The sequence below is a fragment of the Rhea americana genome, unplaced genomic scaffold (genome assembly GCF_003343005.1).
Source record: "Rhea americana isolate MKP2758 unplaced genomic scaffold, rheAme1 scaffold_176, whole genome shotgun sequence".
NCBI lineage: Eukaryota > Metazoa > Chordata > Aves > Rheiformes > Rheidae > Rhea > Rhea americana.
Window position 1 is genome coordinate 449,158 of NW_028185883.1, and position 16,436 is coordinate 465,593.

Consider the following 16,436-nt stretch of genomic DNA (forward strand, 5'->3'; position numbering starts at 1 on the left):
GAAATTCTTAAATTTAGTATCATGGATTCCATCAAACATCTATCTATCAAAACATGAGTTTCACTATTTGTAGATGTTAGAATTCATAATACATTTTTTTCTAATGTATCCTGTACATATTAAATAACCTAAAAGGCTCCTCTTGTAGTGCATTAACGATTTAGCAAGCACACTCAGTATTTTTCCAGTACCATTTGCATTACAGTTATTTGCCCGCAAATGTAATTAACATCTAAAAGTGCACACAGTTAGGTCCCTCCCCTCCCTCCCCATAACCTGTTCCACTGCTGAAACAGAGACATCCACGGGAAACGTTATGCTATTGTAGCTAGTCTACCCATGATTAGAAATGTGCGACTAGAATGTTCTTAAACTATACAACAACTGAATTATATACACAATCCAAAAAAACAGTCTGTATTTACATCAAGAAACTTCCACTACCACAGGATTATACCAAGGACTCAGTACAGTGTTATAGTCGGCATTTACTTAGGATTTTAGCTGTAAATCAGTATAACACAAAACCCAGGAAATATCCCGGGGGATGAGGGGGAAGAAGAACATGTGTATTAAATATGACTTCTATTATGCCACGGAAGAAATATCCGCTGCTGGATACTCTTACAAGTTCAGTGTTTGAAATAGTGTGCTGCTCTATAAAGTTCTAGAATGACTGGGGGAGGAGGAGAGGAAAAGAAAAGAAGGGAAAAAGAAAAAAAAAAAGGTGGGAGAAAGCAGGGAAAACAGAGGGGAAAAAAAGATAGCAGGTACCAAGTGAGGGATTAGATCAGAATAACTAAACCAAACTGTTAGCACAACTTTAAGACATTCATTGCATGCAGAAGACCCATGGAATGGTGTCATACAGATCTGTGTAGGTTTTAATACATAAGCTTAGGATACAACTTCATGGAATTTTTTTCATTACCAGTTAACAGGACTTCTATCAAGTAGAAAAAATTTTAAATAAAATTTCAGACTATCCAGTTTGAGATTAATACTCTTTCCTCTCCCAAGAAATCCAGTGTATGAACCTATATTGCAATTTTCAGATGTTACTTTAAAAAAAGCAAACTATAAACTTTCAGTTCACTTCTACATTGAATTTTTCAAAGAAATCCAAAGTGTTCTCTTTAATTTGCATTTAACTGTTCAAACATTTCTCCCATTTCTCCCCTCCCCAAAAGTGCAAATTCAAGTTGCTGCTTGGTCCACAAACATAGTATACTCATCATGTACAGTGAGAGATTTGACTTCTGACGGAATACTGCTGCCAACCCGTCACTTCCAGTTTCAACTCTTAGAAAAATGTCAGCGTCCGAAAACAGAATTCAATTCCAGTAGAATTAATTCTACAATCTGATTCTGGTATACTGTGTGAACTGCTATGTTACCAGTCTCTTTCTCTGGTTTCAATAAGGTTGGACCAAAAACGATTGCTACGCTTTGATAGGTCATTCGGTTCTTTTCTCCATTTTCTACAACTCTAGAAGTGAGAAGAGGAGGAGAGAAAAAAAAAAAAAGACTTATCAGTGTTAGAGCAACGGGATGACAAAAAAAGAAACGGACTAAGGCAAGTAAGTATTCACAGTATTTATTTAATGACTACTCTTGCTATTAGGATATACAGCTGCTGTGATTCCCTTCTCTAAGGAAGTTTTGTTTTGAAATACTATTCCTGATACTCTCACAATCCCTTTAGCATAAAAGGACTTGGCAGCAAACATCACAGCTATGACACATACTACCTAAAGTTTGTTTGCTTCTCTGCAAACTTGTATAAATACAGACTGATATATTACTTTCATCAAGTCCAACATATACAAGAAAAGCATAATGGGAACTAACAGATAGTAGTTTTAATTTGATTATTTAGATTATCAGCAATACAAAGTTTTTCCTTCCATCTGATACTTACCTTTTCAGGTGTCTAAAGAGTACCTGCATAGTGTCCTGATTTGGTTTTGGCAACTGTTTGATTAAATCTTTAACAGCATGGACACGCTGTCTTGGCTCTTGCTCTGCAAGAGAAACAAGTGTAGAMGCAATATGTCATCACTTTTGTTTAAAACTTTAGCATAAAACTTAAATTGGAAACAAAATCTACCCTTTTGCAACACTAATATTAGATAGTACACTGCCATCTCCTGGTCAGACYGTATATTACTGACAAGCAATTTTAGGCAAGCTTACAGATATTCATAATTGCAACATTCATTTTACTGTCTAAAACAATTAAGTGAATTCTGCATATTGAGCAGGATTTATATAAAAAAACACATGCTTTATTCCAGACTTACTAATTGCATTGACAAAGTCATTGAAGTGATTATAAGTGAAGAGTGGCTCTGGCAACTCTCTGAAAAACATCTTTAGAGCTCCTGTGATGACATGTATATCTTCCCATTTACTGTCATTCAGGTCTAGTTTCTCATCTGCAAGAGAAAATTAATAATGAATGTTAGCAATTTAATTACAAAAGCTTTTCTTCCCTCCCCTTTCTTTCCTGTACTCATTGTTTTTAAAGCAGTGTAAACTTACTCCACTTCAGCCTCTTTTCTGCTGGGATACAGGAATACAATAGTGCAAGGGTAATGCAAAAACTCTGTGTCCGGCTAGGAGACTGCTTCTTAGACTGAGCACTGTGAGAGATACTCATAAGGCTATAGTGACAGTCATCTGTGCTCTCGTAGAAAAACTAAAATAAAACACTGTCTACAGGCCAGTTCTTATAAGAACTACTACAGTTTAAACAAATAGGCCTCAGACTGCTCAGGAAAGGCACAGAGAAATCACAACAGTAATTCCACCTCCACTTGTAGGATCTTTTCTGGGCCACAATGGACAGTGGTGGCCCAACTGTGACTAGCACCACACACAGCTTCCCTACCACAGGGGCTTTCCAGAGGGGAACAGAAACTGCTGACATAACAGACATCCAGTCCCCGAACATCAGGAAATAAGCTTCCATATCACAGATAAGCTCTGGTCCTCTTCCTAGCTGCAAGTTACCTACCAATTCCCACCRAACAAAACACTAAGGTATAGCCCTTTGAAGAGGTTTTTATACACAGGGTAGGCTCAAGAGGAGCTGAGGATCCCCATAACAACAGGCAGCAGCAAATCTTGCCCAAAGCACAAATTTACAAGTTTAAAGCCAATGGAAGCTTTATATGCTTACTGTGTTTTTTTTCCCCCMAAAAAAAGATATGAACGTAATTTAAAATTATTTTGCCCCTCAAATTGCCTTAGTAGTTTTCTTTAGGATTATATTCTAGTAGTTTCTCAGTGCTCCAGTTACAACTAAACCTCAAGATGCTAGATATTTTACTCATATATAGCTATTAGACACTAAATTCTGCTATTTATAAATAATTTTACTTTGAAAGATGCCAACCATTTGTCATGAAAAAGTAAAGGCCTTTCTGTGAACTTCAGCCAACAAGCTGAATATATATATATAAGAACATTAGAGCTGAAGAAACTTACCATGATTGACTGCAAATCTTAGCTTCTGTATCACTGCAAGATTGCCACTAACCCGATATAAGCCATCAACATCTAATCCTAGAACAAAGTTAAAATCCATTTTAATACCTTACATACTTACAAATTCTAAAATCTGCATTAGGTTGCTTATTTATACGTTCGCTTAGCAAAAATAAAAACAAAAACAATCCACGTAGACGATAACAAAGAATACCTGATTCAACTAAAACTGTAGCTAAACTAGCTTTTGTGGTGGGCAGGGCACATCAGCAGAGTTGGTTTAGTTGGCTGACACAAGTTTGGTAGCATCAAAATCAAATAATCTCTCAAATTTTTTATGTATTAGAACAGAAGTAATGAGGCAACAGCTCTAGGTTTTCCCAATGAGATCAGGGATCTCATTTAGGATGCTCTTGGCGGGTAGGCAATGGGGAAATGGGGAGTCCAACATGCAAGGACCACATATTTGGTGGAGGTTCCATTTTTTAATGTACAGTTAAGAAAATCAAATTAATTCATGCATAGAGAGCACCTTAAAGCTGACAAGTGACTGGTTTTGCATGGAGCAGGAATGATGTGCATGGACACTCATTGCTACTCAACAGCCTTCACAACTGAACAGATTGCCCTTGCCTTTACAGTATTGTACACTTAACCAGGCAAAGAAGAAAAACTGTGTCCCTATGGTTACTACTGCAGATAATCAAAATTGATTAGAATGTAAAGAATTTAATTGAAATGCTACTTGAATGCAGCATGCGATCAGTGTCACCAAGAGGGTGAGTGCTGCCAGAATACCTTCAGTCCCTGAAGCTCCTCAAGGAGTTGTCTGATGCAATATAGCACAGTTACCAGCACCATCTGACACATCCCTTTTCCCCATAATCCACTAGTCATTGCTTTTTTAGAAAGGACTGATTTGAAGTGTGTTGGTAGTAGAAAGAAGAGTTGGAGAAGTGGGGAAAAAGCTGTTCATTTCTGTCAGCTTCCCCTCAGGTATTCAGAAAAGGAAAACTTCACCACTATCTTCAATGCAATCCTGTCTTAAAGAAAAAAAAAAACACCCTTTCTCACAAACTGTAGATCACAAAAAGAAAAAAGCCACCCGCTGTAACAAGCAGGCTATCAGTTTGTGAAACTGGAGCGAGGCAACAAAAGTAGTTATTCTTTCCCTTCCCACACTACACAATAAAATAACATTTAGAAAGAAGGCTATAGGTTCCAACAAAATGAAGTTTCCACGGAAGATGCCTTAAAACTCACTTGTAGTACTCTCCTTTAACGGCTACCTGATTTTCAAGAGAATGCTCTCAAATGAACAGACTGGTATGCATTTGAATGGTAATTATTGATATCCTATAATCCACTGTGAGTTATCTTTTCAGAGAGAGATGACAATGACATCAACAGCAAGAAATCAGCAAGAAACCAGCAAGAAACTAGCAAGAAACCAGCAAGAAAGCCTGCCCAGACTAGAGCCATATCCATCCATGACAACCAACACAGTTTAACAAAAAAAGCACAGATGTCCTTCACATCTGACAATCCAGAACATCACACACAGCTTTCAAACATAGCACTTTCTCCTTTATACAGGAGAAACTTATTTTCCATGAAAGTAAATAAAAAATGGGTCAATATGCGGACAGTGTTAATATCCAAAGTTGAATAAAGCATTACCTAGCAATCAGTGTAACTGGATAGACTTGTCTTCGGGCTGTCAAAGTATATGCAGAGCTAGAACACAACTTTTTCCTGAAAGTTTGTTTCAGGTAAGTTTTAATGTAAATGATTTTGTTAACATGTTTAAACCTTCCAAATGTTGATGGCTGTGCTGTGACAGTCTCTCTTTCATATGAAAAATTTTGACAAGATGAGCTATTTACTGCTTCTTTTAACACCTCTTTCTTTAGAGGCTTGCTGCCAGGAGGTTGCCCGGCCTTCTCCTCATCTTGGAAGACACTGGAGCAGACCAATTTCTCAGTTTTAAGATTCCCTCCTACTCCCAAGCATGGGATCCAATCTACCTCCCCACACTTGGTAACTCAATGCTAACTACAGACARGCATTTCAAATTATTTTTCTGAAGGAATCTACAGAATTTTAAGGATTAAAACATCGAAAATTAGATAGCGTGATGCGCAAGAGAGTTGGAAACAAAAAAATGTCACTGTACCATGTTCCTCAACATGCTCAATGCACAGCTTTACAAACTTTGGCACCGTGCTGTTTTCTCTTTGACACAGGCTGGTGAGACTGGAACCAAACACTTGATCTGTAAAAGACAAGTAAAAAGACAGATTTACAGTGGAACAGAGTTCAAGTGACAGAAGTAGTTCAGGTTAAAACCGTCTTCTATAAAGGGCAAAAACTACTGTATACGATGAGCACAGTATTAAAGTGGAAACAGTTTAAGTGAGTTCTCAACAGTTCCCAGTAAGAAAAGGTATCAGCAGATATCCAAGTGTGAGTGCTTGAGTAAGGAACTTTAGCTACAGAAGTCACTTTAACTCATCTTGAGAGTCATGTTGTCATTACTGTAATGAGAAAGGTAAAGGATTCACATGTTCTACTGTACTGAATTCTTGTTTTGAGTATAAAATACATTTACTGTAATCTTTATTAAGAAATCTGAACAGAGATAAGAAGCTTTAATAAACTTAGAAACTCTTGGCATAACTAAGGAAAAATGTAAGATGTAATCCTTCATTGCAACTATTGTCTGATTTATCATTAGATATTCATTTACAGAGGAAGGCTTTAATGTAGTCTTTAACTTCTAAATGGATCTGTAAACAATGGGCATTCACATCCATTCAGAGCTGTGCATAGGCAACTCTCATGTAGGGTTGGAATCTAAATATAGACACTCATGCACACTGATTATTTTGACACTTGTTTTCAAAACTGGACAATCCAAGGGTGAGTTTTCTATAAACCTATAAACTGAAACAAAAATGAAAATAAGGTTGGGCAGAGAACAGATTCTTATAATGTTGTGAACTCCTCTTACTTAGATTTTGTTAGCACTGAAATCTTTCGCAAACCTATCTCCACATTTTCTTTAAAGATGCTTGAATGACAGGTATCTCCCCAGCTCATGTCCATGAGACTACCTCTCTACTTGAGCACTTTATTTCATAGCTCACAAATATAAAAGGAAGAAAGTTTTGCTTTGTTTTTTTAAATAAAGAACGTAAGTAAACTTCTTTGCAATAGCCAGTAGCTCTTATTTCAAAGCTCACTCAGGAGAGAAACTGCATTTGCATCATGAACAGCACCTAGCTCATTTTTTAACTAACTAATAATGCTGCATCTGAGAACTGTTCTGGGAAATCCAGGTAGCACACCAAACCAAATATACAACATCCAAATTCGCATACAATGCTATTGTGAGCTGTACACCCCAGAACACCTCAGTCCTCCTGCTGCTGCTGAAGCAGCCAGCTGTAAAAGCAGAATTGGTAACAACAGACTGAAAAAGCCCATGTAGTAGAAAGCAAGGCCAGCAAGAAGCTGAAGCATGCAAAGTGATGCAGGTTAGATAGCACGAGACGACAAGGTATGTAACAAAACCAATTTGCTACCAACGCCTCTGACATTAAATTCCCACATACACAGAAATCATACTTATTTTTCCCATCCTAAAGTAACTTTTGTAGTTTTGTTTTGCCTGTAACAAAATTAACAGTTCTCTGCTCAGAACTTATTTTTTTCTGCTCATACTGGTTTTGCCAAGTTTTTTCAGTTTACTAGGTTTGTTTTATAGCAACAACCAAAATACACTAGACTTTTAGATAGACTTGTTTTTTTTTTTTCACTACAAACAGTAAACGTAAAAGTGTACAGCACAGATACAACTTTCAAAATTTACACTATGCTTTTAAATTATAACAAACTCTTCAGTCCTTTATGTCTTTATTAAATATCCAACCAATAGCATCAGCAAAAATTAAACTTTGCTTAGTGTTCACTGTTGATATCAGAAGTTAAGTCACTCAGTCCTGATATTAATTCTAAGCTATAAAGCAGAGTAAAAAGGTGAACTCTGGGAGTAGTGCCTTCTTATTCCAAACTAAAACTTCATAATCTACAGTTAAATTCCCATTTGCAGGTACATAAATATATCAAACATCACATGTAACAGAAGCACATTGGTAGAAATATGTAGTCAGGCAAATTGCAGTATGGTTTAGCCTGGTATTTGCCTACCCCGCTGCTATTCTTAACTAGTAAAGCATCACCTACAGAGTGTTGCTAAAGCATACAAATAAATAAAGTTATAGAGTATCAAGTCAATAAGTTAAACATATTAACTTGAACATGCGCATATACTATTCTCTTTTTAATTTTCTACAAGTGGGACAAACAGAATTACAAATTAAGCTATCAGTTCCTTCATACGTTTCATTCTAGAATATCTTTTCAAGATCTAGTATTTGCAAAACACTTCAGAAAGTATGTACATTAAACAAAAATGGTTGGGGCGGGGGGAGGGAGATTGAGTGAAGATTCCTTTAGTCTCCTCCTGTTTGCCTGAGCATGCAATTTCTTAAGAGATGACACATGATTGGTTCCATTCAGACGGACAAAAATCCCTGTGAAACAGATGAAAACCTGCCCGTGTTCAGTCTCATCCTGAAAAAAAGAACTTCTCCTTCCCTTGTATGAGCAAATGAATATTGGCTAGCCAAAATTTCCTGCTCAGCACAGCAGACGGAATGGACTGTCTAGTTCAGAAGCATTCCAAGTCCAGATAGGCACCTGGGCTCTGATTTTTCAGTTCAGTTTTGCTAGTAATGAGCTGAAGTAAAGGATAACCTCCACGAAGCTTAGCAGCTAGCGGCATTGCTCAGAGGAATGAGAATCACTAATTCCACTCTAGAACCAAGACTTTTGTTCAGCCAGCTGTGTACATGTTTTACTTTAAAACTAGACCATTTAAATCTCATTTCACACTTGAATCATGAAATTCAGCCTTTCAAACTATTTCATTTATTTAAAAGGTTCATTTACCCTTAATGTAGCCTTTTTCACGGACAGCTTGTAATGTAGGGCGCCGTGTAAGAAATTTCTTCAGTTTTGTTTTGGTCTTTTTCTGTTCTGCAGAATCTATACTGCTAGGTGCTTTCACTGCTGAAAAAAGAAAAAGAAAATGCATTTAGTGTGAATACCGATAAAATTCACATCGCATCCGTCTGCCAAAAAAGCAACAGAAAAACATTTAATTTAAAGCCCAAAGAGATTAACATAAAACTGTTTAAATCTGCATTACATTCACACTTTTTTTTCCTTAACTTTCTGGAGTTTCTTGTACATACCATCCATTTTTCAAACTACCTAGAGACACCACCTTCCTAAAGGTCTTGTAAAATAGTGTTGCTTGTAACACTGACTAAATGGTGACCGACATGTATAAATTGAGCATGGCATTTTAAAACTACAACTGTGTTTCAAAACTCAGTCTGCCTCTTCTTGCAAATTTAATATAAGGCCAGGAAGCAAAAGATGGAAAATAGTCTGCTTGATTAATATATTTCTGTGGTTAGGGAACAAATATTAATTTCTCAATTCTGAAGTAATTAAAATTTATTAGTTTCTCTAAATGAGCTGCTAGAACATGAATTAGCAACTCAATGAAACTGCAGCTCAAGTTAATAGTGAAAATAATTACAGATGCTGTATCAGAGGCAAAAGCTAAGGAATATAATCCAAATCAAACAGATTTGAATATGCAAATAGTCAAAAAGTCTTATCTAACTCCATTTTTAAAAGTTAGATCAAAAAACCACTGCTTATTTCTGTGCATTAGACATCATGAAAATAATCCATTTTACTACTGCCAGCTTCTCCTATTGTTTGTGCTCCATATAGTAGGCATTAATGATGTTTGACATTTTTGTTTATTTTTAAGCATTATTAAGTTAATGTGAGTAAACAGTTGCTAAATGGCACCACTATACAGAGTGAACTATATCAAAGCCTCTTTCCAAACTTGAGTAGTTTCATTTTCAATGGCCTTTGGAATTCTTTTCTATCAATAACATTAAAGTCAGAAAAAAAATCATAATTTTTTTTCCTGTGTACTAGCAGCTCTTTGGAGTTTTTTGTTTTTAATTTGCTTCCACTTCTAACCTTAATTTGCTAGGCATAACTGAAATCCATCACTAAAAATTTTAAAACTCACAACGAAGTTTCTTAGAGTCTTTATTCTCTTTCTCTTTCTCTTTGTCTTGTTTTTCAAYCCCAGGGGAATCTGGTACTTCATCTTCCAATGCTTCATCAGACTCTACTACCTATTGATTTAAAAAGATACAGTAGTCAGTTTGTCAGTACTTAGAATATAGGATGAACAACAGCATTTCCTGTAGGGTTCTACAGTATACCTTTTTTCCCTTTAATGATAGTCAGTTGGTTCCTTCCTGAACTCTAGATGCTAAAAATATATTCAAAGGTGATACCATTCTCACTGGCAAAGTGAATAATTTTATGAAACACTACTTGATCATATGACAACACAGAGAAAATTTTGCTGGACACTGAAGTATAACCAGCCTTTAATGATAACACTTCATTACATCAACCACTAAACAATAAAGTGTTTTTTCACTCCAGTAGACAAATTCATTATTTCATTTATGTGGTCTTGCACTTCATAAGGTCTAAAAAACTTTTCTTGAGCATTTACCTATTTTTAATTTCAGCAATTAGAATTCCCTGTGATAGAAAATAGAAATGCCAGCTGGAGARTTTCATCACTGTTACAACATACACTGAAGTCACTCTGACAAAGTTAATATATTAGAATCTAAAATTCCTGCRCTGCATATTACTGTTCTCTCAACATATTTTCAATAAAATGTAATAAAAATAGTCAAAGATGCCCCTCCATCAGCACCTTTGAAGTCACTAGGACAGAACAAGCATTTGGCTGAAGAAGGAAGCTCACTTCTGAGATGGAAACTTAGTCCACCATCTCCTGATTCTTAGTCAGGTGGACCATCTTTCTTCTTTCATCACTATTAATTTTATTTTGCTAGTCATCAGCAGGAACTGCCATATCCTCAACCTCCAGCCCACACCAAAGAAAACCAGGAAACAAAGATGAAGCACTCATGTAGATAGTACACAAATTATTTTGCTAAATAACGCCACCCTGAAAACAGAGTCTTCACAATTCAAACACATACCTGATTGTTGATGGTATAATTAAGAACTTTATACCACTCATTAATAAAGCTGTCATTATCAGATTGAATTAAGAGTTCAGTTCCTTGGCGGGTTTTTAGCTTTAAAGAAAGAAAAAGAGATGTCAGACTTTGTAAACATGCTAGAATTCCAGAGTGAAATTATCTAAGACAGTGTAAACTTCTACCTGGCATAACTTTTAGATAACAAATATTAGCTCAAGAATCCTTACCAATAAAAACAGTAACAGTCCACTTAACTCAAAGTAAATCCCACATAGGTACACTAAGAATGCACAACCCTTACAAGTATTAATGTAAACTTACACATATATTTGAGAAACAAGAGAATACATAGAATTTTAGAACTGAGCTAACTGAAGGTTTTAGGTTTAAGTTTAGAGAAAGTATACTTAAGTACAAGTAATTCTGCATATAAATATAATAACTCACCTCAATAACATTCTTTTTGCTGGATTTGTCCTTTGAAGCCCAGTCAATCAATGCTCCTTTGAGATCCACAGTAAATTCTGGCTTAGACTGATTGACACCAAACTTCTGAAACAAAAGGAACAACGATCATGAATTTATTTTTTAAAGGGAATTCCTAATGTGCACCAACTCTTGAAATCCTCTAACACATTTTATTTGCAGTCTACACAATTTAACTGCAAAACAGTACCTTGCCACAAACCAGAGGTGATAGCAGAAAAGAAAAAAAAAAAGGAACAAAACCCCACCACCACCACACAAATCTTTTAAGTATGCCTGATTAAAGCTATTCAATTTAAAGTTTTTAAAATTAAATAATTTTAAATGACAATCAAAATCCAGTAGACTATACATAGATATTATRTATTCCCTGGAGTAGACTTTAGTTAAGAGAGTCCAAAGCATAAGAAAAAAAAAAAATCCTAGCTAACAAAAAATACTGTTAGTTAACCAATATTTGTATGTAAAAGCAAAAAAAACTAATCAGAAGTAGTAGCCCTGCTTCACAGGAATCATTACGYCCTTATACACAAGGTGTTCTTGCACTGAAAGCAAGCTTTCAGTTTTCACGTTTTCAGAAGCTCTCTTTTAATAAATCCAATAGTGCTTTTTACATTAAATTTCATATTTTCCTTCAGTGCTTCCAATGCACTACTGCAGTATATCCTTGAACGTAAACAATAATTTCACTGTCTAGCTCTTACAGAAACATCAACTGACCAAGTGAAAAAAAAAAAAAGCATTTTGCTCACAAGCAAGCCTTCAAACAATTTGAGAACATCAGTGACCTATTTTTTMTTCCTAATTTTATATTTCTCCTCAGTAAGTTTTTAAAATACTTACTAGAATTTCATCCTACACAACACAGCTTTAAGGTCCCATTTACCAGGGAAACTAATTCAGTGATCCAAACAAACAAAAATAGCTCTGAATAAAATAAGTAAATAASTGAACAGGCAAAGCTGTAAGCCAGTTGGTTTTGGTACAAAAACTGCATGTTGTACTAATCCTAGGGGCAGCTTGTAGCATCAGGTTCATAAGAAAGCTTGTCCTCTATTTCTTAAAAAAATGTATTTGCTGTCTGAACACTCTTTGTGCAACAGCTCTGGGTGACTTTAGCTTCAGGACATGCTCCTGGCTGCAAGCAGAGGGTTTCCATTCTGGTCAAGAGGAACTTATCTAAGGTGAGGAAAAACTGCCTTAGACRATAGAACTAATCTGCTTCTGATTAAATTCCCAGCAAGGTTGTTAATATATGCTAATTATGTTTTAGACAGGCTGTTTATTCCAGTAAATCTCCTCCCTTGGTTCCTAACTTAGGCACTGAATGGGAAGTAGCATTAACTAACTAACCTTAACCTATGCTTACCTAAGCAGCATTAACCAAACTTCCTTATTTTACCTTTAAAATATTGGACTAGTAGAATATTTCAAGTTTGTCCAAGACAAAAAAAAAAACAAAACAAACAAACAAACAAAAAAAAACCTGTCAGCTTTCTAACATGATTCTCTGATTCCTCATCCAAAAAAATTTCTGAATAACCAGTTTGACAGAGGTCCCACTCAGACATGGCGCTGTGAACTGGGAAAAATTCCTCTGCATCCTTACGTCCTCGCAGCGGTAGGCAACTACAAAACATTACCTAAGTTACTATTCAAGATAGATTCACACAGCAACTTCACATGTGACCGAAGTACACCAACCAAAAATGCTGCTGGACAGCCCAGAACAGTCTTGAAACACGTTGTTGCAAAAGTCCAAAACCTATTAATAGCGTTTGTGACTGGAGAGAGGAGGAGAGTCGTGGCAGAGTCCTCTGCAGGATTRGGGGCTTGTTAAAGGGCCTCCCAGGCGATCCTAGGCAGCACAAGAGATGATCTGCTGGGAAGGAAGTCAGCCAGCGACAGCAATAACAGTAACAGTCAGTACCCTTGACCAGAGGGAAAATTCCCCTCTCGACTTTGAGTACGTTAGTTTGCCGAACGCCGAGCCAGAACATCCCTTGACATGCCAGTGCACTCTTGCCCTGTCTTTGGCCCAACTACCTTTGGCACAAAACTCCCCCAAAAATCAGAAGCCACATTTCTCAGAAGGGGGGAAAAGGAGTTCTTCACACAGTGCATTTCAGGGACTGAGCGCACATTCAAGGAGCCTCTTCTGAGGCACATTCAGCCTCTCCTCTGGGCTTCCCTTCTTAGTTCTCTTCTGCCCTGTATATTTCGAAGACTACTCAGGAACTCAATGTTGAAGAAATGTTAAAAAAAAAAAATCAGATTTTTTTTGCACGTTTAACTTACCCTTATCCTTTAAAACAAACGGTTCCCTTTCTTCTTCAGTTTTGATCTGCTCCTCCCCAACATGAACTAACATTTCACTCAGATGCACAAGGAGTGGCTGTTCTCCTTCTGGACTTGATTTGGTTTGGTAACTGTACTCCCCTACTGATCAGTGTCCCATGTTACAAAGGATACTGTTATTTAATAGCCCAAATCCATGCATTTCAGGATCAAGTTCAATCCATTATATTAAGATATAGTCAGCATGGTCATTTAATTACTCCTGTATGAGGATCCAGAAGTCCCTATGGCAAGCAAGCATCACTCTGATGCACTAGAGCAGTCTTATGTCCTTTTTTTTKTGTGTGTGTGTGTGCGCGTGAAAATGAGAAGCCAACAGCTATTTCACTCTCTGAAATCTTCTAGGAGCAAATCCGCTATAAAGCTGCTCAGATGCTCTGCATACAAGGTTTAACTCAGAGGCAACTGGATGCTCCTCAAGCAAACAGGTTTTATTGAGAGCAGTAGAGAGAAAATCTTTAGCATCTGCAACCAGCTAGCCAAATTCTGCTTTCCCAAAACAGAGGGCACTGTCAAAGTCCACACTAGCCAAGATAAATTCAGTTCTCAGTGATTCCTCTTTTCAGCTGCCCAAGCAACTAGGGAAGAGGAAAAAAAAATAAAAAGGGCAGGAAAAAAAAAGCACTTTGAAACGAAGAGAGAGGAGAGGTCTATTCGTGGCACTGCCGGCTGATCTATATATGACCCCCCCCCCCCCCCCGCTTTGTGGTGGGCAGGGGGGTGCAATCATGAGATTTGTACACTATTTCCATGCCAGAGGTAATTTTACTTTTTAAAGAGAATAGATTTTTTTTTCCCCCATCTTCCTCTTCAGACAGGATAGATATGAGCAGTTGARGGGCCATGTTGAAGATCTGTGCTGACACCGAAAGATAAAAGGGCTCTTCAGTCTTGCAGGAGTTTGTGGTAAGTCCTGGAAGCCTCCACAGGGCGACCCACGCAGTCAGTACTGAGACATTTCAATCAGCATTCTTCAGCAACAAAATTAGGTATTACTTATGGGAACACTTGCACACATGAGGCATGTACACATGACACCTGCCATTCCTGTGATTTTGTTCCTGATTAGAGTTGTGTAGAACATTTAATTCCAAGTCTTCCTCACATACAGACGGAAAGTAGAAATAGTACTGAGGGGACAAATGCTTCTTTGTGGCTGGTAACAGAGCTTCCAAACTTACAGCTTTGGCAAGAAAAAAAAAATAGTATTTAGAGAGACATTTCTTCCGTTGGTTTGTGGTATCCATACAGTTTCTAGTAGCTGTATTGTGCTTTTTATATCATAATCAGCTGTGGCAGGTGACCAAAAATAACATAAACAACTTCTCTAAGATCATTGAACTGCTAGTAAATGGATTTGAAACTTCTTAAAATAAACACTACTTCCCTTATTTCTACCTTTTCTGAGCAACTGGAATTCAATTTAATTCCTATTTTAAATCCAGACTGTTGTTCCACTCTTCTTTCACTGATGTAACTGAAATGCACACGCAAGAATACAGTCACCAGCAGTCACCTACAGTAATTCTGACCAACAATTTGGAGTAATTTCCATATACTTCTAGGATGTCTGATGCATTTATCAGTACAGAAAAGTATTTGGAATGACTAACACTTTCGAAGATGCCATTGAAGAATCAAACTATATTCTGCCTTGTCACAGCAAGTGATGGACAAAAGTTTTGCAGCTTGACTCTGTTGAAAAAGTTTGTAATCCAAACTTTTCACGACAATCAGAACTCCTGTATGTTCAGCTGTGCAATACTGATGAATTGTAGTAATGCACATACAGCACCTTTGCATATAGACACAGTGGTACAACAAAGTAAAATGAATTTGCACAGTTCAAACTTTAAGAGCATTTATCTCCTTAATGTTTAATTGAGAAGTTTATCCACTTGATGTCGATGACATGCAGCTACTACAGAAGTTTGGCAGATGAACCTTTCCAAGCAATTACTACTTGCTGTGTTTTACAAAGCTGCAATGGATGTTACAGTTCCTTCACATCAGAATTTGAGGGGCTTTTTTTTCCAAACAGTTGAAAATTTAAACTTCTCTGAAATAATATTGAAAAAGCCCACAAATTTCCATATAGATAATGGTGTTTTAAAGAATACAGAACTTTTACAAATTATCTGGTCTGAGCTTCCACACACGGTGTAACGCATTTGAAGACATAAGGAAAGGCAGTTGCATCATTTTTAGCACAAGGTTAATTAAATAAGCCTGCAGTTACTGGCTCCCCAGAAAAACAAGGCAGTGATCACCACAATAGTCTAAGTCTCAGGAATCCCATCTAAACTCCAAATTTATAGTCCTCTTCTTAATTTCAAGGGGATACAATMAAGATGCTAAAATGGCTTTATAAGCCACCAAAACTTCAGTCCTCAAGAAGCCAAATTGAGACATTGCTTTTAATGTTTTCTATGTGCTTTTTTCATGTAAACTATAGTTTGAGTCTGATTATATGAAAGCATTGAAAAAGAGATTAAAAGCCAGCTGCACAGCTAGTAGGCCTGTTTCTTCTTCCAGTGCTGACGTTATTATTTAAAATGCCTCCTTACCCACCCTCAGCAACAAACTACCATATCAATTTCTCATAAACAGCATTTCTGCACTTGGTATCTACATCACGTAACTATCTACAGAGGCTTAAATTACAAGTAAAGCATCCTACAATTTACATCAGCTTTCTTCATTTGATATACAAACAGAACATCCTTCAGCTCTTTTACTTCCATCTTCTTAGGAATAAGACTTACATTTTCAGGTATTCTAATTATAGCTATAATGAATCAATATCACGTATATCATTACACCAAAGGCATCATAGGTATCTTACAAACATACCAAATTAGTTGTGTTAGAAAGAATTAGTCATAAAATATCTGTTAAAAACTGACT

General features: G+C 36.7%; 1 protein-coding gene across 7 annotated transcripts in view; it reads right to left on the reverse strand.

The window, feature by feature from the left end:
- Positions 1-254: 254 nt before the first annotated feature.
- ARHGAP12 (Rho GTPase activating protein 12) overlaps positions 255-16,436 on the reverse strand; it is a 79,362-nt gene continuing 63,180 nt past the window's right edge. For 4 of the 7 annotated variants that reach the window (XM_085301382.1, XM_085301380.1, XM_085301378.1 and 1 more), the window contains 9 exons: positions 11,133-11,237; positions 10,683-10,781; positions 9,680-9,788; positions 8,509-8,628; positions 5,669-5,767; positions 3,493-3,570; positions 2,304-2,438; positions 1,922-2,024; positions 255-1,489 (listed from right to left, as the gene is read on the reverse strand). In XM_085301382.1, coding sequence (XP_085157508.1) covers positions 1,315-1,489; positions 1,922-2,024; positions 2,304-2,438; positions 3,493-3,570; positions 5,669-5,767; positions 8,509-8,628; positions 9,680-9,788; positions 10,683-10,781; positions 11,133-11,237 — 1,023 coding nt within the window. In that variant the 3' untranslated portion in view covers positions 255-1,314. Of the gene's footprint in view, positions 1,490-1,921; positions 2,025-2,303; positions 2,439-3,492; positions 3,571-4,290; positions 4,536-5,668; positions 5,768-8,508; positions 8,629-9,679; positions 9,789-10,682; positions 10,782-11,132; positions 11,238-16,436 lie in introns of those variants that run through there. The other 3 variants (XM_085301379.1, XM_085301383.1, XR_014895384.1) reach the window with 2 other exon arrangements.